The following is a 25,819-nucleotide window of genomic DNA, read 5'->3' on the forward strand; positions in this document are numbered from 1 at the left end:
CGCCATCTGTTAAGCATGGTGGAGGTAATGTGATGGTCTGGGGTTGCTTTGGTGCTGGTAAGGTGGGAGATTTGTACAGGGTAAAAGGGATTCTGAATAAGGAAGGCTATCACTCCATTTTGCAACGCCATGCCATACCCAGTGGACAGCGCTTGATTGGAGCCAATTTCATCCTACAACAGGACAATGACCCTAAACACACCTCCAAATTTTGCAAGAACTATTTAGAGCAGAAGCAGGCAGCTGGTATTCTATCGGTAATGGAGTGGCCAGCGCAGTCACCAGATCTGAACCCCATTGAGCTGTTGTGGGAGCAGCTTGACCGTATGGTACGCAAGAAGTGCCCATCCAACCAATCCAACTTGTGGGAGCTGCTTCTGGAAGCGTGGGGTGCAATTTCTCCAGATTACCTCAACAAATTAACAGCTAGAATGCCAAAGGTCTGCAATGCTGTAATTGCTGCAAATGGAGGATTCTTTGACGAAAGCAAAGTTTGATGTAAAAAAAATCTTATTTCAAATACAAATCATTATTTCTAACCTTGTCAATGTCTTGACTCTATTTTCTATTCATTTCACAACATATGGTGGTGAATAAGTGTGACTTTTCATGGAAAACACAAAATTGTTTGGGTGATCCCAAACTTTTGAACGGTAGTGTATATATATATATATATATACACACACACACACACACACACACTATATGGGCAAAAGTATTGGGACACACCTCTTAATCATTGAATTCAGGTGTTCCATCAGACCCATTGCCACAGGTGTATAAATCAAGCAGCTAGCCATGCAGTCTGCATTTACAAACATTTGTCAAAGAATGGGTCATTCTGAAGAGCTCAGTGAATTCAAGCGTGGTAGCTACTGTCATAGGATGCCACCTTTGCAATAAGTCAGTTCATGAAATGTCTTCCCTGCTAGATGTTCCACAGTCATCTGTAAGTGGTATTATTGAAAAGTGGAAGCATTTAGGAACAACAGCGGGGTCACACAGCGAGGTCAACGAGTGCTGAGGTGCATAGTGCATAAAAGTCGCCAACGCTCTGTTGACTCAATAACTGCAGAGTTCCAAACTTCCTCTGGCATTAACATCAGCAAAATACTGTGTGCCGGGAGCTTCATGGAATGGGTTTCCATGGCCGAGCAGCTGCATGCAAGCCTTACATCACCAAGCACCATGCACCAAGTGTCGGATGGAGTGGTGTAAAGCACGCTGCCACTGCACTCTGGAGCAGTGGAAACGTGTTCTGTGGATTGGGGAGGGCCCTTTTCTGTTCCAGCATGACTGTGCCCCAGTGCACAAAGTAAGGTCCATTAAGACATGGTTGGGTGAGTTTTGTGTGGAAGAACTTGACTGGCCTGCACAGAGCCATGACCTCAACCCCATCGAACAGCTTTGGGATGAACTAGAACAGAGATTGTGAGCCAGATCTTCTCTTCCAGCATCAGTGCCTGACCTCACAAATGCTCTTCTGGATGAATGGGCAAAAATTCCCACAGGCACACTCCAAAATCTTGTGGAAAGCCTTCCCAGAAGAGTGGAAGTTGTTATAGCTGCAAAGGGGGGACCAACTCCATATTAATGCCTATGGGTTTAGAATGGGATGTCATAAAAGCTCCTGTCGGTGTAATGGTCAGGTGTCCCAATACTTTTGTCCATATTGTGTGTGTGTGTGTGTGTGTGTGTGTGTGTGTGTGTGTGTGTGTGTTTGTACTCTCGTTTTCCACTGATATTGGACAGGGATGGGAGGTGGATGACTGGAGGTGGTATCGGTACAGATATGTTACTTGTGCCTGTGTCCCCTCTTCCTGCTCCTCTGCCTCCTCTGCATGCACAAGACAGACCCATGGTTATTCTGATTCCTTGATGATGTGAGAAAGAAAAAGACGACTTCTCTGGAGCGGATTGATGGATCCCCCCCCCCCCCCCCGCTTTTATCCCAGCACAAATCACAGCTGAATCGGTGGTGGTTTGCCAGAGAGTCAGTGATTGCTGTTTTGAAGCTCCAAACGTGGTAATGGGACAGCAAGGTCAAATGGAGCCACGCTGAGAGAAATGGCGGGTTGTCATAGGGGAGAAACAGACCACGGAGGAGAGGGCAAAGAGAGAGGAAGGCAGGGAATTGGGGCAGAAGACAGGGGGGCAGGTGGAAAAAAGTGGGGAGAAAATATGCATGAGAGAGAGGGGTCATAAAGGATGAAGAGGGGAGAGATGAAGAGCGAGAGGAGGGAGGGGAGAGAAACTATCAGAGGGAGCCAAAGGAGGGACCAGCAGACAGGGGGGAGGGAGTCAACGAACTTCCAAAGCTCACTTGTCTTAGAGTTGTCTTCCTTGTCAGTCTGACCGGGTGTGGTAATGTTGGACCCATCTAGACTTGATCTGCTGGGTCAGCCAAGACAGCAGATGACAAACGAACAGAAAGAAAGATGACCAATTACAATGCCACGCTACAGAGCGCTCACTGTAGAGGTCCCATGAGGCCTCCAGGCTTTGTCATGTAAGGGAAATAACTATAATCAAAATAATTACAAGAATTTCATCAGTCCTCCTTTATTAAAAGAATACTCTTAGAAAAAAGCTTTGACATTTCTACCATATTTGAAAGTGGAGTTTATCCTATATCCGTCAAAGTATTATAACAGAATAACATCCTCATTTGACCACAATTTTGTTTTAAATGCAGTTTGCATGATCTACTACTACTACTGCTACCACTTTTAGAAGCTCCTGTTAGGGGTCACCACAGTGGATCATCCGTTTCCATCTCTTCCTGTCCTCTGCATCTTCCTCTGTCACACCAGCCACCTGCCTGTCCTCCCTCACCACATCCATATTCCTCCTCTTTGGTCTTCCTCATTTATTCTTGCCTGACAGCTCCATATTCAGCATCCTTCTCCCAATATACCCAGTATCTCTCCTCTCCACATGTCCAAACCATGTCAATCTTGCTCCTCTTGCTTTGTCTCCAAACCGTCCACAACCTGAGCTGTCCCTCTAATATTCTCGTTCCTAATCCTGTCCATCTTCAGCACTCCCAACGAAAATCTTAGCATCTTCAACTCTGCCACCTCCAGCTCCACCTCCTGTCTTTTCATCAGTGCCACCATCTCCAAACCATACAACATAGCTGGTCTCACGGCCATCTTGTAAACCTTCCCTTTAACTCTTGCTGGTATCCTTCTGTCGCAAATCACTCCTGACACTCTTCTCCACCCACTCCACCCTGCCTGCACGCTCTTCTTCACCTTTCTTCCGCACTCCCCATTACTTTGAACGGTTGACCCAAAGTATTTTAACTCATTCACCTTCATCAACTCTACTCCTTGCATCCTCACCATTCATCTGTCCTCCCTCTTGTTCACACCATAGGTATTCCATCTTGCTCCTGCTGACTTTCATTCCTCTTCTCTCCAGTGCATACCTCCACCTCTCCAGGCTCTCCTCAACCTGCACCCTACTCTCGCTACAGATCACAATGTCATCCGCAAATATCATCGTCCATGGAGACTCCTGTCTGGTCTCATCTGTCAACCTATCTAATATGCACACTAGTACTGCAAGTTTGCATGATAAAGCTACAAAATTAAAGTTACATGGTCACTAGGCATACAAAAACATACAAAATAGCCATCATAACTTGTCATTAACACTCATTTATTCTCAACATTTTTTTTTCTTTAAACAAATATACCCTTCTGCCAGAAGGCTGAGAAAATCCCATTTGCATTCAGTAGCGTTTTATTTTCTGCAGGAAATATCGAAAAGTGTCACTCAGATATTTATGCCTTTAATAAGGTGATTTTTTTTTGGCGGGGGTGGGGGGGCAAATGTAAAACTGCCTCACTCACTCAGCTATTCTCTCACACATCTTTAAGGGTGGATTTTTTTGCAACAAACTCTCGTGGCTTTAGGCTAAAGTAATTGGCTCATGAGAGAAGGTGAAGCGTATGTAACCAGGTTAAAATTAATGTTTTTATTTTATTTTGTTTGAGTATGAAATATCACCAAATCCTGTCTGTGTGCTGTTATTTGTGTTTACTACATTTTATTTTATGTCATTATTTACTTTTATGTGTTTTACAACGACCGTCGTATACGTGTACTGTCGCTTTAAGAGAGAGGTCTTATGGGTACACGGAAGAGGGAACGCGGGAGAGGCCATTTTTGTTTTGTGGGAGGAGTCTCAAGCAGCGATCGAGCCGAGCCACGCGTGTTTCTTACCGTAGGACAGTTTTACTGGTTGAGGAGAACGTAACCTTGAGTATCCCTGTAAGAAGATACTGCAAGCTGTGGGATAAAATACTTGTTTATCCTTTCTTACATCGGGGTCCCGTGGACGGTTTCCCCTCCTAACGCACACGAGTGAAGTCCGGGCAGTGGTTGAACTTTGACCCCCACGTCCGTAAGAAACACCGCTCCCGCTGGAGGACTGGACGTTTGTCGAAGGGTTTGAAACCAAAATAAATGGCAAGGTGAGCCAAATAGAGTCCTGTGTGTCCCCCCTCCTTCCTTGATCATGATGATGATGATGATGATGAGAGACTGAGGGCCCCCCACAACATCTGGGACCCCACCGAAAATAGAACACAACGCAGAGCTGATGATGGAAGTGACGGGCGTGCAGCAGGCTGACCAGCAAAGAACAGCATAGGACTGCCCCCGTTACGCGTACATCGTATAGGCAACATGCCACCACAGGCTTCTTACTGTTAGTCGCGATGGTACTTATTCTTCATACGTTAGCCGAGCTAGGCCTTTGATCTGCAAGCAACGTCTGAAGAAATGCAGGCAGTAAGAGACACCGCTCAGTTTCAGTTGCAATCACTCCTTAGCTGCTAATGTGTTGAGAAGATGAAGAAGGCTGCACATATACACACACACACACACATACATACTGATAAACATACAGTAGTGAATCACATCCATGCAAACTTTCTCTCTCTCTTTCTCTCTTTCCTTTTTTTCACCTTTTCCTATCAATTACAGATGCTGTGAACACGCACACAATTATTTTCATTATATGCTGGCTTCCAACATTTCTCACACCTTCATTGGTGACAATCTGTCAGTGGCCGAGGGCTTCAGAATTAATTCCATTACTTTCTGTTCATCTGTGGAAGAAAGCCTTACCCTGGCTGTGTCGGCTCTCCTATTTCTGGAGCACATTTATTCTGCGAAGTGCAACAGGAAAAGGTTAAAGAAATTAGTCTCACCTTAGACACTTAAAAACACTCAAGTTTGGGGCTTGTCCAAGGCAGTCATTCTGTTATCCTGTCATTTTCAAGAGATTCCCTATACAATTTGTCTCTTTCTCTGTCGCCTCTGCATCCTTCTATCTCTTTTCACTTATGTCATCAAAATATTTTAATTTCCTTGTTGTGCAGGAGGATATAACAAAGTTCAGTCCAAGGCTCTTTTCCTTAATTCACCCATTTAATATTCTGTTCCCCTGGTTTTAGAGGTGAGAGTGAAATACGCTAGTGCTATTGGTCTATATGCTTTCCATCCATCCATTATCCAAACCGCATATCCTTACTCAGGGTCATTGGGATGCTGGAGCCTATCCCAGCAGTCATAAGGTGGCAGGCGGGGACCCACCCTGGACAGGCCACCGGGCCATCACAGGGCCCACACACACATTCACACCTAGGGACAATTTAGTACGGCCGATTCACCTGACCTACATGTCTTTGGACTGTGGGAAGAAACCGGAGCACCCGGAGGAAACCAACTCAGACACAGGGAGAACATGTAAACTCCACACAGAGGACGACCCTGGATGACCCCCAAGGTTGGACTATCCCAGGGCTCGAACCCAGAACCTTCTTGCTGTGAGGCGACCATGCTAACCACTGCACCACCGTGCTGCCTACATGTTTTTGAAACTCAATTTTAAGTTCAGATGCATTGTTGTGAAACTCTCGGTTGTAGGTGGGCAGAAAACGCATTATCTATTACATTATCCATGCATAAGCAGCATGCAACCATCTCAGTTCCTGAAATACTCGATTCAATTCCCTAACTGGGGTTACCTGATTATATTTATTTTTTGTGTCACACATTATCTCTTTTTTCTTAAAGGATCCACCTGAAATCAATCGAGATTTCTGCTTTCAGCAGACAGTTGCAACGGCAAAGAGACAAAACGCCGACGTTAAAAGAAGAACATTTTCATAAAGGTCTCTAAAGTTGCTGGGGACAGTTAAGCAGTACCACCCCTGGTTATTACTACGCAAGTGGTGAAGTCTGAAATGAAAAGCACTGAAGGCACCTTCTCACCATTAAACACTCGTAACATTTCTGTCCATACACCTGCCTCCCTCTACCTCTACTTCTACTTCTACCTCCATCTCTCTCTCTTGCTCTTGTTCCTTTGTCTGATGATTTGACCTTTTCTCTTTTTTGTCCTGCACACAGAAAGCCAGACTGGCCCGGATAAGAATAACCAAGACAGGTAGCTCCAATGCTTTCCTCCAGAGCAAACGCAATGGACTGCTCAACGACCTGCTGGAGCTGACGGTAAGGAAGATGTCTGACCTTACCCGATAAACCCTTTTCCAGACCTTTGCAGATATATTCTCAAAAAAATACGACATCAGACATTACATCACTATTTTTTTGGGGGGGGGGCAGTTATTATCTGCATGTCAGAGATCCCTCAACCATTCATTCACCTGGACCTGGATGGCTTAGAGGAAAAGGAGTGTCACACAGCTGCAAAATGAACAAGATGATAAACAGCTGCTGTCACAATATGCCAAAGAAAATTTAATATTTAATGATTTGCAGTGGCTTTCAAGGAGCGGTAAAAGTTTGAGTTAGTCCCTTTTCATAGTTGTGAAGGAGAGGGCTGATTACAAAAGTGTTCAGCCATTTATCTTCACAGAGAGCATTAACAACATAGTAGATTACGATGTGTAATCACTTGAAATATGTCCTTTTGTTGTCTTTCCATCAGACTTGCCTTAATCCATGTCTATAAAACTGCCAAGCCCACACAAAAAAGACTTTTTTTTTTTTTTTTTTGCTTGCATCAGTCTTGGTAGTAATTAGTTGTCGAATACTTTGAAAGATTAAAAGTTTAGCAAAGGGCTCAAAAACTGGAAAAAAAGAACGGGACAATTATGCCCAACTGCTTCCTCATGGAGGACAAACTCTTTCCCCTCTCCAAAAATTTGTGGCAGATGTTGTATTGCTTGCGCTGATTACACGTTGGTCTTATTATGTCTGCTTCCAACTAAACAGATTTGTCACATTTTACCGCAAGACATTCACCTAACCATCATCCTCCTCCCGCCTCGACGTACATTCCTGTTTTAGCTGTCCCCACCATGGAAATATAGGCTCTATAATGAATGCACAAATTGCCTGTATCCATGCCATCCAGTCCATCGCTTTGCTTTAAATGACACACTCTCTTCCTCACAGAAGGTCTCCAAAATCGATTCGGGTCTAATCAAATCCAGTGTGAAAGCTCATGGGTGTCTGGGACTGGTTAGAATTATCATATAAATGCCATCTGTGAGTGCTGAGAGACCCTCGTCCTGTCAGGCTCTGTGATGAGGCTGCCAAAGCCTGGCACATCAAATTACAGTGGTGTTACTGCCGTCAGTCAGTCACAACTACTAGGTGGATTTTTTTGGGGGGGGGGGGTTCTCAGAGAATGACTGGCTCCCTCATCGAGCCTGTAGTTAGATTAGAAAGTTTATTGGTCAAAATCTCCTGTTGCCTGTTTTTACAAGGGGCCATTTATTGATAATCATTGCATTTGTTATATTAGACCTGACCTGAAAGGGCTTATCATCTGAGTGCTTTTCTTTTTTTCTTCTTTGCTACACATTGGAGAGAAGATTTTATTCATTTATTTGTTTATCCATCAATCTGCCCTGGAGAAGACATTTTTCATGGCGGGGCTATGTATCAGTATCCTGGCACATACTGTATTGAGTGTGTTCAGCGTTAGCCATCTTCCCAACTTTCAAGTTTAATTTCATGTGCAGCAGATACACATAGATGGAGCCAGTGCAATGAAATGGTTGCTGGCAGTTGCTCAGCCATGGAATTTGATGAAAAGTAAGAAAGCAAAGCAAAAACAAGAAAATAGTGTAAAACAACAAAATGTAAAGATTGGACAGGTCGTGGGTAACAATATCTACCCTTAATATACACAGCTAAAATAAGAGATGCCAATTTGTTGATAAAAAGACACGCATGTTAGGGTTGATACTCCTGTCTCTGCCCCTGACCAAGGCATTGCAAGAAGAACTGGAGTTGGTCCCCGGGTGCTGCACCGCGGCTGCCCACTGCCCCTATCTACACAGCTAGGATGGGTTAAATGCAGAGAGGAATTTCCACATTGGGATTAATATAGTATATCAAAATAAATAATTTGCCTGTACATAGATATGCAATTATACAATTCTCACAAGACATTGATAATTGTGTACTGACAGTAAAGACGGTAAAACAGTGCAATAACTATTTATATACAGGCTATGTGGTACATATAACAGTCAGAGAGCAAAATCTCAGTGAGGCCAACCTCTGGCTGTGCAAGTGATGCAGACTGACAGTCATGGACTGTGAGTAAGAATGGAAAACAAGATCTCAGGTGATGGCTTTCAAACGTTTTATGGCCTGGAGACAGAAACTGTCTTTATTAGTTTGGCGTTTCAGGCCCTGATGTTGCAGAACCACAGACCGTTTCAGGGGCGAGTGGGATTTGCTGATGGGTTTTGCCGGTTGTCTTCGACCCAATCCTTTCTGAAGCTGCATCTGTCTTCTTTTCCCTCCCAGGGACGCTAAACACAGCAAAGCAAAATAGGTGGCTTGTAACACAAAGCTTGTTTCCCTCTGCAAAGTTTGCCCAGCTGTCCCTTTTACATGGTGACGACGGCTGACATATTCTCAAGCAGCAGCTAAGCAAGCCTTTTGTTAAAAGCCACACTGCTTGTGATGGCTGCATCTGTGTCAGGGTCACACCCCAGACAAGCTGAAAAAAAAACAGCCCCCCCCCTCCACATCAAAAGATGCAGGGCTCCATCTACAAGCACCTAACTTCTTTGTGAAGGAATTCTCCCAGATGGCAGACCTTTAAAAAGAGATAGAAAAACGCCAAGGCATCAAAAGGCATATTGTTCTCCCATCCACGTCATTGAGTTTGGTTTGTGTGTCTGGAATCTGAATGAGAGACCTTGGGTTGGACCTCCTCCCAGCAAAAAAAAAAAAAACTCAGGGAAAGTTGACTGAGCTGCAGGTAGAGAATTGATCTGTGTTCGGTTTTCACATTATTTGCCAACATGATTAACAGGAGACTTGGTTTTATTGGAGAGGGAGTTTGGGGATGCAACAAGAAACAACTGCATAAGGCTACACTCTCCGCTTTTCTCTGCTCGTGTGTTGTTGTTTTTGTTTTTTTTTCTCCGCGTAAGATGTCAAACATAGTGATTTTTCAACTGTCAGCAACGTTGTCATGATTTACCTAATCGGATATTGAAATCAGAAAACTGTCTTGAGTCCATTTTTTTTGTTATTGCAAATAAATAAATACTTCAACACTTCCAGGAAGGAATTTGCATTCTGCTTGCAAATATGCCACAAAGAGAAAAATGATGATAAAGAACAAGGGAATGACAACAAACACTTAATCAAAGCGTAAAACAGACATATCCTGTTCTGGAAGATACATTCATCAAAAAATACACAAAATGCACCTGACAAAAGTCACTTGAAATCTACTGTGGAATATCTACTGTATGTATAATCAATGGACCACAGAGTGTGCCGCTGACTTTGTCATGGTACACTTCAGTCCCCCGGCAACAGTAAACACTGCTTCCACTCTGGTGAGACCGCTTCTTTTGTTTTACTCACTTATGATATGCCCAAAGTCTGACCTATATAATTAATTGGCGTGTAAATAAGTCAAACGCAAATAGTGGGTGATGTATGAATGTGAATGAGGTCTGCAAATATGCCCCAAGATTCTTCAGTTCAAAACGAGGGTGCACCCATCAGATTAAAGTTCCCCATCACTATTTCCTCATTACTGTGTTAATTCGCCATATGCATGTTTCAGTTATTTGTGGCTGTTATTTCTTACTATACAGAAACACACCAACGTTGCCTAATTTCTTCATTCATTTCAAATTCAAGCTATGCAGAAAAAAATTCTGATGGTCTTTAAGTCTGTTGGTGCTCATAGATATTCTGAGATGCAATGTTTTTTTTCTTTATTAAAACATTGTGTTTGTGTCCTTGATGGCGGGTGTATTTGTGTGTGTGTTTGAGTGCATGTCTGCCTGTTTTTGTGCACATTTGTGTGTGTGTGTGTGTGTCCTTGTTTCTGTGCATCTCTGCATGTCTGTGTATGTGTTAGCATGTGTGTGTGTGTGTGTGTGTATATATGTATGTTTATGTCCTTGTGCCTGTACATCTGTGCGTGTGTGTGTGTGTGTGTGTGTGTGTGTGTGTGTGTGTGTGTGTGTGTGTGTGTGTGTGTGTGTGTGTGGTTACCTAGGGTACAGAAGAGGATGGGCAGAAGCTGAGTAAGAGCACCTCGCTGCTGGAGAGCCAACACCACCACCTGCTGCATTGTCTCGAGAAAACCACTGTGGGTACACGCAAACATTCCTCCACCCCTTATTCTTACATTTATTTCATGTATTTTAAACTAATATATATATATATGACCCTTGGAAGCTGAAAAGATGCATTCACTTTTGTTGGTAAAGTATTATAGCAAAGTTATAAAGATTTCGGATTCAGAAAACCTCTGAGGGTGCACACAAACCTTCCTCTATCTCTCCTTCTGTCTACTACTACAACTACTACTACTACTACTTCCGGTTGCTCCCATTAGGGGTCGCCACAGCGGATCATCCGTTTCCATCTCTTCCTGTCCTCTGCATCTTCCTCTGTCACACCAGCCACCTGCATGTCCTCTCTCACCACATCCATAAACCTCCTCTTTTCCTCTTCCCTGGCAGCTCCATATTCAGCATCCTTCTCCAAATACACCTAGCATCTTCCTCCACACATGTCCAAACCATCTCAATCTTGCCAATCAATCAATCAATCTCAATCTCATCTCAATTCTCTATCCTTCCTTCCATCATTTTTCATAGATGTGGTAACGTTTTGCTAATACACTTTGAACACTGTTACATACTTATAAACCTTATGTAGAGGTGTGCGCCAGTAAGACTTTTTCATGTGGTAGTCAAAAGCTGAAGAGATAATGTTGTTTGAGGATTATACTCCCACACAAACATACATTGGTAGAGTTTCATGACTCAACATGGTGACTTGACTTCCCTTAACCTCATGCCAAATGTCCTTGAAAGAAACTTCAAGCAGAAAATTACTTGCTTTTGTGTTCCCAAAGCCTCCGGTGAGCAACTGAATGAGTTTCCAGGGAGTTCCTTATCAGTCTCAGATGCCCATCACTGTGAAAATGATATTTTCCCTCATGCCATTTTGTTTTTTCATCAGTGGAGAGGAAGAATTGGAGCGCTGACAAAATGCTTAAAAGTGCTGATATGATGCCGATTTTGATATTTTTGACTCGGCAATGCGTCTAAGCAGAAGCCGAATCCAGGATGGGCACCTCACAGTTCCCGCTCGTGTCTGCCTGCTGCTGATATCAGGCAGTAATGGGAATCTTTGTGAGTCACCACTTGTCTTTTAATTGCTTATCTATTTGCAACAGCCTTTGGCATCAATAGATGATTTGTGAGAGCGCATGACTTAGTCATTACCAACTCCGGATCTGGCTACCAGTCAAAACAAATAGAAACTGGTGTATGGGCATCAGTTGTGGGTATCAGTCATACAATTATGTATCATGAATCTAGTTTATCACTTTGCACAGTTAATAACATTACAGATGGCACTGGCACAGGAGATGCTATGTTTTTCATGATATTCCTGGATACACAGGTTCTATGAGTACACAGTCTGTACTCATAGAATGTTGCAAGATGTCCCTTGTGAGTATGTTATTTATTTTTTCATTTAAGCATCAAACTAAGGTGGTATTTCACTAAGAAGGATTTGCAAATTAGGCAGATAACTTCAAAAAATTATATGCAATAGATTCCTGAATGTCTGCGAGCAAAATGTACAGTCAAAATCACATCCGGAAAGCATTTAGACTTAGACTGCTTTCATTTGTCATTGCCTTATATGCATGTCTCATACAAGGGAATGAAATTCTGTTTCACAAGGACCGCAGTGCCACATAAAAACAAATAACACACAATAAATATTAAAAACAAAAAGTGCATTAAAAACAAGAATTACTTCACAGACCTAAACATCACAAGCACACCTGACACGGACAGTGAGTAAGACGGTCAAAAAGTCATTTTATGGAAGGTCTAAGTGTTTAGGCTGTTGAGAAACCTCACAGCCCTAGGAATGAAACTTGCATAGTCTGGTGGAGGCAGCACGGATGCTCCGGTACCTCCTGCCAGAGGGTAGGAGGGTGAAGTGGATGTTGGACGGGTGGGTGAGGTCCTTCACGATGCTAAGAGCCTTCCGGGTGCACTGTCCATCATAGATGGTGTGGATGGATGGGAGAGCAGTTCCTATTATCTTTCCAGCTATCTTCACTATCCGCTGTAGGAATTTGTGGTCAGAGGCCTTGCAGTTCCCATACCAGACAGTGATAGAGCTCGTCAGAAGGCTCTCTATGGTGTCTATGTAGAATGTGATGAGGATGGGTGGGGGAAGACTCGCCTTCTTCAGATGCTGCAGGAAGTGAAGACACTGCTGGGCCTTCTTGGAGAGTGCAGTGACATGTGAGGACCAGGAGAGGTCCTCTGTGATGTGAACTCTCAGGGATTTAACACTGCTGATTCTCTCCACATCCATACCATTGATGGTCAGAGGAGTATGGTGGTCGCTGGTCTTTTTAAAGTCAATAATGACCTCCTTAGTTTTTCCTATATTTAGGGAGAGGTTGTTGTTTTTGAACCTCGCCACCAGTTGATCCATCTCCGCTCTGTATGATGATTCGTCATTATTGCTGATGAGACCTACTACTGTATCATCAGCAAACTTTATAATGAGGTTGAAGGTGGATGATGCTGTACAGTCATAAGTCAGCAGAGTGAACAAGAGTGGACTGAGCACACAGCCCTGTGGAGCACCGATGCTCAGTGTGATGGTCCTGGAGGTGATCTTGCCAATTTGCACTGACTGTGGCCTCACCATGAGGAAGTCCAGCACTCAGTTGCAGAGGGAGGTGTTAAGGCCCAGCTGGCTCAGCTTTTCAATCAGGTGTTGTGGTATGAGTGTGTTAAAAGCTGAGCTGAAGGGGTCTGCGGTGGTGTAGCAGTCTAAGCATTGGCTTTGTGTCGATGCAGTTGCCCACTGGGGACCGGCGTTCGCGCCTTGCTCTCACCAGATCCGACTATGGCCGGATTCCATGAAGCAGCAATAATTGGCAATGCTGTCTTCGGGAGGAGGGTGGAGTTGGCTTGTGTTCATCACATAAATGCATCTCTATGTGTGTCGGAAAAGCAGTGGTTTGGCCTGGATTCGCCTTATCACGGAGGTGGTGAGGCATCTCCTTCGAGACTGCCGGCTGGAGAGATGCAGTTGGCAAACGCATACAGTACGAGGGTGGGTGTTTGAACTAGAATAGGGAGCGACTGGCCACTAAATTGGGAGAAAAAGGGAAAAATCAGAAATAAATTTTTTTAAAAAAAAGCTGAGCTGAAGTCAATGAACATCCTCACATAGCTGTTCTTTCTCTCCAGGTGGGACAGGGCTGGATGAAGAGCAGAGGTTATAGCATCTTCTGTGGAGTGGTTAGCGCAGTATGCAAACTGGAGAAGGTCCAGAGTAGAGGGGAGGCTGGACTTGATGTGCTTCATGACCAGCCTCTCAAAGCACTTCGTGATGATGGGAGTCAGTGCAATGGGGCGGTAGTCATTGTGGCAGGACACAGGGGACTTCTTTGGCACTGTTATGATGGTGGTAGACTTGAAACACGTGGGGATGACTGTCTGGGACAGCGAGATGTTGATGTCAGCAAGGATATCTGCCAGCTGCTAAGTACAGTCTCTGATGGCTCGGCCTGGGATTCTGTCTGGACCCGCAGCTTTGTGTGGGTTGACTCCGGAGAGGGTCTTTCTCACGTCATCTGCGGTCACCTGCAGAACCTGATCTTCCATCAGAGATGTAGTCTTCACCACCGGCACATTGTTTAGTCACTCATATCGTGCGTAGAAGTCATTAAGTGCATCTGGGAGGGTGGGGACACTGCCACAGGTTCAAGGAGGAGGCTTGTAGCCAGTGAGGGCCTGGATGCCCTTCCACAAGTGCCGTGCGTCTCTGCTATCAGTGAGGAGGCTGTTGATTTTCTGTGCATATTGTCTTTTTGCCTCGCTGATGCCACACAACAGCTTGGCCTTTGTTGTCTTGAGGGCTGCCTTATCACTGGATCTGAATACAGCATTCCGGGTCCTCAACAGTGCCCGGACTTCTGCTGTCAACCAAGGCTTCTCGTTGGGCCACGAAGAGATGGTTTTGGTGACTGTGACATCGTCTTTACATTTATTGATGTAGGCTGTCACTGTCACTGTATTCTTCCAGATCAATGGATGAAATCTGAATTTAAAGTTTGGCTTCACAAAATCAAATTAACATCACCAGGATATTGCAGCATCTTTTTCACAATTATCTAGTTGGCTAGCTAATCCTGCTTAATGAAACAACCAACAAGTCAAATTCCTTGTGTACAAACTTTACTGCCCATCAACAAAAAATGGGCTTTCCTTAAGTCTCCCAAGTTCAACTTGTTTCCCTTAATACTTACATCTTCTGTTGTTCTCTCCCTCCTTCATTTTCACTCTCTCTTTCTCTCAATTTTACCACTGTTTTTCTCCCACTGCTCTCTAGGCCCACGAGTTTGTAGATGAACAGATGTTTGAGCAGAACTGCTTAGAGATGGCACTACAGAGTTATCCATCATGCAGCCCCTCTGCGTCCAGCCGCGATGGATCTGTTGGCACCTGCTGCAGCCGCAGGGGGAAGAGGAGCACCCATCTGCCCAACGCCAGCATACCCCCTGCCCACCAGGGCCCCCTGCACGAGCTCAGTGCCATCCGCATACAGTGTGGTGAGCCACCATCCTGTGTGGTTAGGTGAGGATCCATCTTGGAAAAAGGATTAGTATTAGAAGAACGAGGAGGGGAGGGGGGGGGCAGTGTGCGAATTACTCTATTAATCTCTATTAGCCAGGAGAAATTGCCTTCAACACAATAATCGAAATCTCAAACCCCGATACATGCTCAAAATAAATTTTAGATCCCCCTTTATACTAAATGTTTGCGGGCTATATTTTAACGGTCTAAGCGCATGGTCTAAAGCGCATGGCATAAGTACACGTAGGGTGTGTCCAAATCCACTTTTGCTAGTTTAACAGTGGATAATCTGTGCACAAAAGTAAGGCACGTGGTTCACAGGGGTTGTACTTAGTCTCTTAATTAATCATAGGTGTGTTTTGGGCTTAACATGAAATAAACCATTGAGTGTCATCTCCTATGCCCTTTAAAAGCCAGGTACGCTTGCACTTTGGCAGATTGCTATTATAATATCAGATTTGCCAAGTAATAGGAAAAATATCCACGTTGTGCACCCACCTATGTAGGCACATATTACTTTACTATCTTAACAATGTACCCTTAAAATAACAGTAAAATACTTCGCAATTGACTTAAGACCAGATTTTTGTTGGTCAATCGCGCAGTTGTTTTCCACTGCCTTAAAATAGCAATGCACCAACGTGGGCGCTGGAAAAGGAAAATAACAACTGTTTCGACCTGAACCGAGCAAAGATACTTGCGTTGCGCTTGGTGCTGCCTTGCGCCAGGTATAAAATAGATCCCTGTGTCTTTAAGGGGGGGCTCAAAGGTCATTCAAGGGTGCTCAGCCTCCCCAGACGCTTGGTTATCTGTACCATGTGGCGGTCATAAAAGAGAGACAGTACCCTGATTGTGAAAACAAATGATAGAAAGAATGTTTACTTACGGGAGAAAATGTGTGTGGGAAATTAATGATGTAACAGCTTGCTATGTCACCTGGGGCCTCATGTATCAATCATTACTATGGGCAAATTTGTGTGTAAACACCCATGGGATTTTTTAGCCTTGAAGTTTGTCTCAGAGACCAGTGTAGAACCTGGGTAACCCCTGAATTTAGACACCGATTGGCTAACACTGATGTCTTTGCAGGCCTGGGTGATTGCTCGTTGCGAGAGGTAGACAATACATGTTAGGGGGAAGGGAATTACAAATAACCATCATGCTTTGCTGCTGCTGTCAGACAGTCTTGAGGGCTAAAAAATTCCATGGATGTGTACGCACAAATTTGCCCATAGTAACGACTGATACATGAGGCCTCTGCTCCGGACAAACTCCTGTACCTGTTGCTCTGAAGGCAAAGCATGTAGTATCTGAAGTGACCACTAGAGGAGCTGTAGGGGCACGGGCCGCGCGGCAGATTTATTATCTTTTCAGTGAGGAATAATCAGCCCATCAGCCCTTCTTCAATAGTCCCCCCACCCCCTTCAATTCAACCTGATATTCTTTACTGGTATGAATGTTTCATCAAGAAAAACCGCTTACATGCAAAGACATATAGAGTTAATCATGCGAAATATAAGAATAAGTAATCAAAGAAAATAAATGGAGTTAGTTTTAATGCATGCAAAATTATTGTTCAGATAAAAATTAATGATAACATCCAAGCAAACAAAAGAACAATATGAATATCTGTCTCTGTCTCTCCATCTCTCTCTCTCCTTGGTTAATTTTCTGATAGGTCAGGCAAAAATGAGTGTTTGGCTTAGCAGAAGAAACAAAATGAAAGGCACAGGGTCCACGGATGCTACACATATATTTCACTTATATACTCGTAGTGAGTATTTCACTATGAGTATTTGTGTTAATATTGTTGTCTTGATGTGAATGAAAAATTGGACCATTAAAGGCTTGGTTAAAGGTCAAGGTCTCTCTCTCTCTCTCTCTTCTCTCTCTCTCTCTAGTGCTCTCAGGTCAACCTGATATTCTTTCCTGGTAGAATGTTTCATCAAGAAAAAGCGTCAACATGCAAAGACATATATAGAGTTAATCATGTGTGATATAAGAACAAGTAATCAAAGAAAATAAATGGAGTTAGTGTTAATGTATGCAAAATTATTGTTCAAATAAAAATAAACGATGAAAACATCCAAGCAAACAAAAGAACAAGCCGGATCTCTCTCTCTCTCTCTCTCTCGCTCTCTCTATCCACCGCAGCCGTTCCAGTCTTAACCTGAAAACCGATGACAGCAGCAGGGTCAACTGCAAGGGCGGTCAGATCACCACGGCCATCATTAGCCTCCCGACGCCCCCTGCCTTAACCCCTGACGGCGATGGCCTCCACAGGCCTCCCCAGCGGAGACCCCCCATCCACCCTCCAGCCCCAAGCATCCAGACCACATCTAGCTCATCTTGCGCTAACATCGTCAAAGTTTCCGCTCTGTGACTCTCTGGCTGACTGATGTGACTCATCCAAACAGGACCACACAAAGGAGAGGAGAAGAGAGGAGAGGAGAATTAAGATGACTCTACCTTGACAGATGCCCGTTGTCCTATCTCAGGAAGGTCAACAGATAGAGAATACAAATGGTTGGCAACAGTTGGCATTTTTGAGTCTGGCAATGCGGGAACAAAAGGATTTTTTTTCTAACGGTGTAAGAATTTAGACATGGGACCCAAGAACCATGCACTCGCTGTGTTCTGTATATAGATATGGACCGACATGCTGAGTTTTGTATAGAAGTTTGGTATAGTAAACAAAAATCTTGATTCGGAGCCCTGGAGAGTGACAGTATTAAGGAAGGGTCTGCAAGACACAGCAGGGATGTTGTGCATTAACAGGTATCACCAGATACTGTTTGACATACTGTGTTGTCCTTGACTACATGACAAGATCCCATTTAATTAGTGAAAAGGAAATCATGTTGACTTAATGAAATTCAAGAATGATGAGGAAAATTGTCAAACATACTAACTTGAATTTGATTAGTCTAATTTGTGATTCGTTTGTGTGTTGTTTGTCTTGAATATATATGAAAAAAGGGAAATTGATACAAATTTAGATTTCTCCACAGCATTGTATAAAGACTGGTGTCAGTTCATGCTCATGACGTTAATGGCACACTTTTTGTGGTTAATGTGCGTGTGTGTGTGTGCGTGCGTGCGCACGGAGTGTGCATACACATGTGTGTATGCATGCAATGGTGCGTGTGCTTGTGTGAAGGAGTTTCAATACTTTCATGCGACTCAGCTTTGTAACAGTGCAGTTTTAAGATGGAAATGATGTTAGCTTATAAAGGCAAACACTCGGCCCAAACACACATTACGCTGTCGGTCTAATTGTGGCGCTTTCTCATTCTCATATCAACAGCCCACCCTCTGAAAAGGTGAGGCTGACTTGACACTGTGTCTATAGATTGATGCTTTCATTCGGAGCTGTGATAAAGCTGTGGTTCTCAACTTCGGGGTCATAAAAAAAAAGACTTTCTAATGGATTATGTGGTGAAAATTACATTTTTCTAGTACACAAATGCATATTCTTCTGGACATTTTGTGATAAATGCAAGTGGAAACCTAAATAGCGGCACATGTTACACACAGTGGTTGAGAACCATCGTGATATATGACAGTCTACCCATCGCTTGTGTGAGGGCGAAAGCCGATTCACTCTCAACTCAGCCGAGTCAAACTGCAAACTTTTTGGCGTCAAATTCAAACGGGGAAACACGGTCGCTCCGAAATGTCTGAATATGACAGGAATAGTGTGCGGATATAATATCTGCTTTATGACAGAAAACGGGAGTCCTATAGGCTCTTACTAAGGGAAGAAACATCATGTCCATCATAAAATGTTGGTTTTCTAAGCAGGACGTTACAATGCATGTTTCCCTCTGTGGCACTGATTTTATTCCCCGGATGTTATTTTCTACTGTGTTCACAATCACATTCTGTATTCGTCTCTCAAATCCCATCAGTTTACTCTAAAGAAAATGAGGCTGATCACTGTCCTTTCAAAGCAAATTTTGTAGTTATTGAATAATACTTGTTTTTTGGTTGGGTTTTTTTTCTCACCTTTCTGATGTTGTTGGTTTCTCCTCTGCCCTATGGCATCTCCAGTGGGATGAGAGACCTGATCTGTAATGAAAGCATGCGACTGAGGAATTGAGGGACTCAACTCCTGTCGTCTTTCAACTGGCTTTACTATAACAATTTATAGGACTTTATGACCTTTGAATACCAGGACTAACACTATCTGACAACCTGAATTCAACAAATTTACAAGTACTGCGAAGCTTTAACACTTGTGTGTCATGTTTAATAACTTGCGGACCGCAACTTTCAGTTCGAACACGTCCACTTTATTGTGTACGGAGCCCCCTTAGTGGTCACATCAATTTTTTTCTTTTTTTTGCAGTTCGTTCGCTCGTTTTACTACAACGAACGAACGATTTACTACAACGAAGCGAACGTTGTACTACAACGTTGTACTACTATTGTGTGCTTGTGGTGATGTTAAGGGACCACTCGAAGACACACGTCTGTTAGCATACGCTTCTTTACTTGGAACAACCCACGTCACACTCCGTCTCCCCTCTTACAGTCACTTACATCCTATCTTGTCCTCTAGCTCCCCCTACGGTCCTCCAACTGCATCAACTCAAGACGTCACATATCCCCTTTGCAAAAGATAACATTTACATCACCAACTATACAATCACTGCGGTGCTTATGCTGAACTGTATAAGCTATGAACAGTCTTACAATAACAACAGAATACCTTGACCATAAAACAAATAACAGTTAGGAAATAACAGTCTCATACAGACAATACTAGCTCATTAAAAAATAACAGTTTTGAAATAACAGTTTCATACAGACTATAGGCTACTCTTGTTTTAGTTTACCATCCTCACATAACATAATCCTGTGCCCAAGCGGGCAGCCTCCTGACCCTGACCTCAGGCTGGACTCGGCCACAGTCTATGTCAGGCCCCTCGGGAGGAAGGGCCTGCCCAGGGTCCGTGTGACCCTGAAGGGGTAGGGCTGACGTAAGATAGGATGCATTCCAGGTGCGCCCATCAGACAGTCTGTAAGTGTACTGGCCTCTTTGCTCATGCACCTGAAGAGGGCGAGAGTACTTTGACTGTCTCTTGCGTAGTATACCTGGTCTCCTAACTCTGACCCAAGACCCAGGAGGAAAGTGCACTGCTTTTGCCCCTCTCTTCTTATCTGCATACTCCTTCATCTTCCTCTGCTTCTCTTTCACTGTTTGTGCTGTATTTTTTGCTTGTAGGGATGTGACAGGCTGTGGTTTGTGGAGGCCTGTCACATGGAGTTTGGTGTGCATCTGATGTCCATGCAACAGCTCTGCAGGGGAGCATTGAGTGGTAGCATGCCTGGTTGCCCTGTAGAAAGTCTCTGGTTGATGCTGTCCACTCCTTTCCTTCTATTTTCAGTCAGTAGACTATCCTTCAGACATCGATTAAATCTCTCAATTTCCCCATTGGCCTGGGGGTAGTGGAGTGATGAGTGTTTATGTGCAATTCCCCTGTCCTTGAGAAAGGATTTCATTTCCTGTGAATTCAGTTGACTACCATTTTCTGAGATTAACTCTTTTGGGTTTCCTTCCCTCCTGAACACTGTAGACAGGAAGTGGATCACTGATGCAGAAGTAACTTGGGACATGAATGCAACCTCAGGCCACTTGCTAAAGTAATCTATGAGGGTAATAGCAAAACGGCAACCAGGGGCTGTGGACTCAAAAGGGCCTACAATGTCTATTGCTACTTTTTCCCATGCAGCATCTGGGAATGGAACAGGTTGCATAGGCATAGTATGTGTAACAGCTGTCTTGTCATGCTGCTGACATGTGAGGCAAGATTTGATTGTGGCTTCGACTTGTGCATCCATCCTACGCCACCAGTAGAGGTCCCTGAGACGTTGTTTCATTCTGATGATGCCCTGATGTGTCTCGTGAGCCAGTCGTATCAGTTGTGGCTGCGGGTTGCTGTGGCACCAGTAGACGGTGGTCTCCCCGCAACACACATCCATCCACTACAGACAGTTCTGCTCTCAGTCCGTAGTAGGGTGTCAGTGTTGGATCCAGACCTGAGTGTGGCCATCTTGTGGCAATAAACTCGTGCAGCTGTGACTGAACAGGGCATGCTTGACAGGCCTCCTTTAATTCATCTGCAGACACAGCTGAGAAGCTGCCGATGACTGCCACCACCTCCAGTTCGTCCTCCTGTCCCTGATCAGCAGTTAGCAACGGGAGCCTGGACAGCCAGTCAGCTGTGACATTTCCTGTGCCATGTCTGTACTGCATGTCATAATTAAATGACAGCAACCTAGCCGACCACCTAGCTATATGCATACCAGCTTTGTCCAGCCCCTTAGAGAAGAGTAGTGTAGTGAGGGGGCTGTGGTCTGTACATAACATGAAGCGTCTGCCCCACAGGTAGGTCCTCCATTTCTCTGTAGCCCAGACACACCCCAAAGCTTCTTTCTCCACCGTGGAGTACTTTCGCTCTGCTGATGAAAGCTTGTGTGACGCAAACGCCACTGTTCTCTCAGAGTTGTCTGGGTGTATTTGAGTCAGCACAGCCCCAACTCCGTAATCTGAAGCGTCAGTGGTTATGATGGTGGGCAGTTCAGGATCAAACAAGGTCAGTGCGGGGCTGTGTACAATCAACTGTTTCAAAGCTCTGCTGTGCACTTGCGGTCCAGACATATGCAGCATCTCCTTGCCACAGGCTGCACATACGCTCCACCACTGAGGAGCAGTTGGGAATGAACTTTGCATACCATGAAGTGAGCCTCAGAAAGGAGCGGAGGCCAGAGGCATCCTTGGGTGCAGGTGCCTGCAACACTACCTCCACCTGACAGGGGTCTGGCTGCATCCCCTGGGCTGACACCCTGTGGCCCAGGAAGCCAAGCTCTTCCTGCCTGAATTTGCACTTTGCCATGTTCAGTTTCAGTCCTGATGCATTGATGGCCTGGAGTACTGCTGATGATTGACATCATGTTGTTCCCTGGTTTTCCCATGGATGATCACATCATCCATGTGGCATTGGCATCCAGGTAAGTCTTTCAGTATGGTCGTCATCATCCACTGGAAGCAGCTAGGCCCTGTAGCCAGTCCATATGGGACACATTTAAACCTGAAGAGACCCTCGTGTGTGATGAAAGCTGTGAGATTTCTGCTGTCCTTATGGAGCAGCACCTGATGATATGCACTCTGCAGGTCCAGTGTAGAGAAAACAGTTCCCCCTCTGAGCTCTGAAAACATTTCCTCCATGTGTGGGAGAGGGTAGCTGTCCACCACTATAGCGTTATTAGGCTCCCTTAAGTCCACACATAACCTAATAGCTCCCTCTTTCTTTGCGGTCACTACAATAGGGGAAACCCACTCTGATGACTCGATAGGCTCTATAATGTCCTGCCTTTGAAGCTTCTCAAGCTCCTGCATAACTGCACCTCTCACTGCAAAAGGTAGGCGGCGCAGTCTTTGCTGAATGGGGGTCACATATGTGCGCACTTGGATTTTGTGAACAAATCCTTTTGCATAGCTCAGTGTCTCCCCGTTGCCCTGTTCTGAAATGGATGAAACAGCGTCTGGGTGATGTGTGACTGGGCAGCAAATCGGACTTGCAACCTGACCATTCAATAACTGCATATCAAGTCCAGCAAACAAGTCGTTGACTAGAAAAGCTGTGCCCGAGTGACATATATATCACTCCTCATACTTTTACTGGCGTATGACACAGTGGCATGTAGAGTTCCACTCACAGGAACAGGATTGCCTCCGTAACTCACAAGTTTCAGTGTCGGTGTTCTCAGTGGGGCATTTGGGAAAAGTTGCATTAACATTGCATTGGGAAGGATTGAAACGGCAGAGCCCGTGTCCAGCATAAGTTCCATATTTTGTGTTGTCTGCCCCTCAACAGCCATCTGTACTGTGCACATTATTTTATTCCCAGTGAGAGCTACAGTGTCTACATTTAATATAGTCACTTCAGGCACAGCGCTCTCCACTTGCTCCACATCATCTGTGATTTCACTTACTCTCTTTGGCCCCCTACACACCTTTGCAAAATGCCCGTTTCCTACAGTTATTACAGCGGGCCTCCTGGCGGGGCAAGGTGGGTAGGAAGCTTCATGGTCGCGTGCTCCACATCTGAAGCATGTTAGCCCTTGTCTCGTGACGTTGTCTCTCGTGGGCGCTGGCGGTCCCCTGGTTGTGTCCACCGGCTGCACACCCACAGCTGCCGCGGGCGGCGCTGCAGTCGTAGTTCCCCGGTCCATGATTTTTGCATTAGATGTGACGGCCTTCTCCAGAGTTGGGGGCACCTCCAGCAGCAAACGCTCTCTTATCCGATTGGAGTTAGTCTTTTCCACCAACTGGTCCCGTAGCTTGTCATCCTCAAAGGTTTTAAAGTCGCATTTAGCAGCGAGTTCTCTCAGCGCGGACGTGTTGCCACGGATTCTCCGTGATACTGACTCCGTTGTCTAAGCTTATACCTTTCAGCCACCACGTTAACAGTAGGAACGAAAAACTTCGTCAGTGCAGCTACCGTTGCATCATAAGATTCATCTTCGTAAGTCAGTGTGTAAAATAGTCTGCCCCTCAGCACCGAGGCTATGGATGAGAAGCGCGCGCATTCTAGCTTCTCACATTTTCTCCGCCGAAGCTCGCAGATAATTTTCAAAAGCACGTAGCCAGCTTGAAAAGCTTATCGAAGGTTCACCCGGAGACATGAGGAAAGGTGGCATTGGGTTCACATTCACAGCCATCGTTGCCAACATGTGGTGACGTTAAGGGACCACTCCAAGACACACGCATACGCTCCTTTACTTGAACAACCCACGTCACACTCCTTCTCCCCTCTTACAGTCACTTACTTCCTATCTTGTCCTCTAGCTCCCCCTACTGTCCGCCAACTGTATCAACTCATGACGTCACAATGCTGCACAGCACAACTTCTTTTCGGCAGACTGTCGTAAAAACCGCCGTAACTACTGCGACAACCACAGCCACGACTGGTGTGGCTCATACACAAAGTGCTTACGTGTGTAGTGTTTGGCAACACTGAGGTAAAACTGGTATTTTACGTTATATTACATTACATTATAAATATGCATCAGCAACAGGGCAATTACATTTTACAGACGTGTGAACACATCCAAAATCTTTGTTAAATGATTAATGCATTCTGTCACCGTATACATCCGATGAAGCACAAAACGATGACATTTTTGCAAAGTGGCGAAGATGTACGGGATTGTCGAGTGATATATAGAAATGATGTGAATCGCGCCCACCCCCGGTCCACATTACCACGCTGCTGTGGCGTGAACGCAGCCTGTCTGACATGCCCACCCCGTCACCTTGCTCTCGCTCACTGGACGGTCATACAGTCGGTGCCTGCTTTGTGGAATACTTTGTGACTACTTGCCGAGGTGTGCTATGTGTTTAATCTATATCAGATAAACATTGTGTTTATTTGTTGTTGTTTATTTAATATACAAATGTAAACGATTGTTTTACATCACGGGTTAACGAATGGAGTACCAAGTGGTTTTGCTGTATTGATAACGTTTTTGTGTTGTCTGTGCTTCTTTTTTTTCGTGGTTTTAAACAAAGATCACGTAAACAAATGTCCACTGTAAGAACAGGACAGTAGCAGAGGAAGGCTAACCCACCCAAACTGCAGTTTATTCCACCTTTTTCTTTCGGAAATAGATCCCCCATCGTTTTGGGCTTATTTAAATCTAAATGGTGTTGTGTTGTGTAGCACACATCATAACAAGTAGTATCAATTTGATGTAACTTAAAAGCAAAGATCATTATCCTCTGACTAATCGTTTATTTTATCGATAGTGATGGTTGTTTACCTTGTGATGATCATTGATTGGAGGTTATATTATTATATTTTTATAAACTGATATATTACAAAATCAATTTGCACCTATTTTTAATTTTCCCTCTCACTACTGGCGCTGGAAGATTAATAAGCAACATCGTGGTTATTACCAACGACGGGTTTATTCATCAGGGCGATGTTCAGTGCCATAGACAACCAATATGTTTCAAATTCTTAAAAGGGAATACACAATTTCCGAGTTCAGAATAATGTGAGTAAATTCCAGTGATTGTGTGTTGTATTGATGGACACCAAAATTCAAACCGAAAAAGTCTTGGCATTGGTGTTGTGTTGTTTTCTATCGGTTTGTTTGTTTCTCATCTTCTTCTTTTTTCTTATTCTTAACAGCTTTTCTGTACGTCGGCTGTGTTTATTTTGTCACACTGTTTGTGGGTTAACCTTTGAACTTCTCTTGTGTCATGATTATGGAGTGCCAGATCAGAATTAAAATCTGCCACAACAGTCGCTTTGCACGGCTTTTTTTTGTTGTTTTTTTTAATTAGTCTTTATGTACGACTTGCACCCCCGCGCTCACACCTACACAGCGACAAGCGATAAAGCAGCCGGAAGTCGTTCGTTTCCAACCGTCTCTGGGCAACAGAGCGGCAAGACGCGGCGAGTCACCTGGCGACAAAAGCTCCGCGACTTGACCAAAAAAAAGTTGCGCAAAATTCAACTTTAAGCAAATGAGCAGCGAAGAGCCGAGCGACGGCCAATCAGAGGGCGGGTGTGTTCCTCTTATATTCTTTCGCTGTGAAACGTTCTCTTAAACTTTATTTCTCAAAGCTATTT

The 25,819-nt window shown here is 44.4% G+C and overlaps 1 protein-coding gene across 1 annotated transcript in view; it reads left to right on the plus strand.

The window, feature by feature from the left end:
* LOC130107602 (potassium voltage-gated channel subfamily D member 3-like) overlaps positions 1 to 17,550 on the plus strand; it is a 192,341-nt gene extending 174,791 nt beyond the window's left edge. Inside the window, exons 3-6 of the mRNA XM_056274282.1 lie at positions 6,430 to 6,531; positions 10,532 to 10,624; positions 14,923 to 15,167; positions 17,322 to 17,550. Of these exons, the coding sequence (XP_056130257.1) occupies positions 6,430 to 6,531; positions 10,532 to 10,624; positions 14,923 to 15,167; positions 17,322 to 17,550 (669 nt within the window). The remainder of the gene's footprint in view (positions 1 to 6,429; positions 6,532 to 10,531; positions 10,625 to 14,922; positions 15,168 to 17,321) is intronic.
* Positions 17,551 to 25,819: the final 8,269 nt, after the last annotated feature.

Source organism: Lampris incognitus, chromosome 2 (genome assembly GCF_029633865.1).
Source record: "Lampris incognitus isolate fLamInc1 chromosome 2, fLamInc1.hap2, whole genome shotgun sequence".
Lineage (NCBI taxonomy): Eukaryota > Metazoa > Chordata > Actinopteri > Lampriformes > Lampridae > Lampris > Lampris incognitus.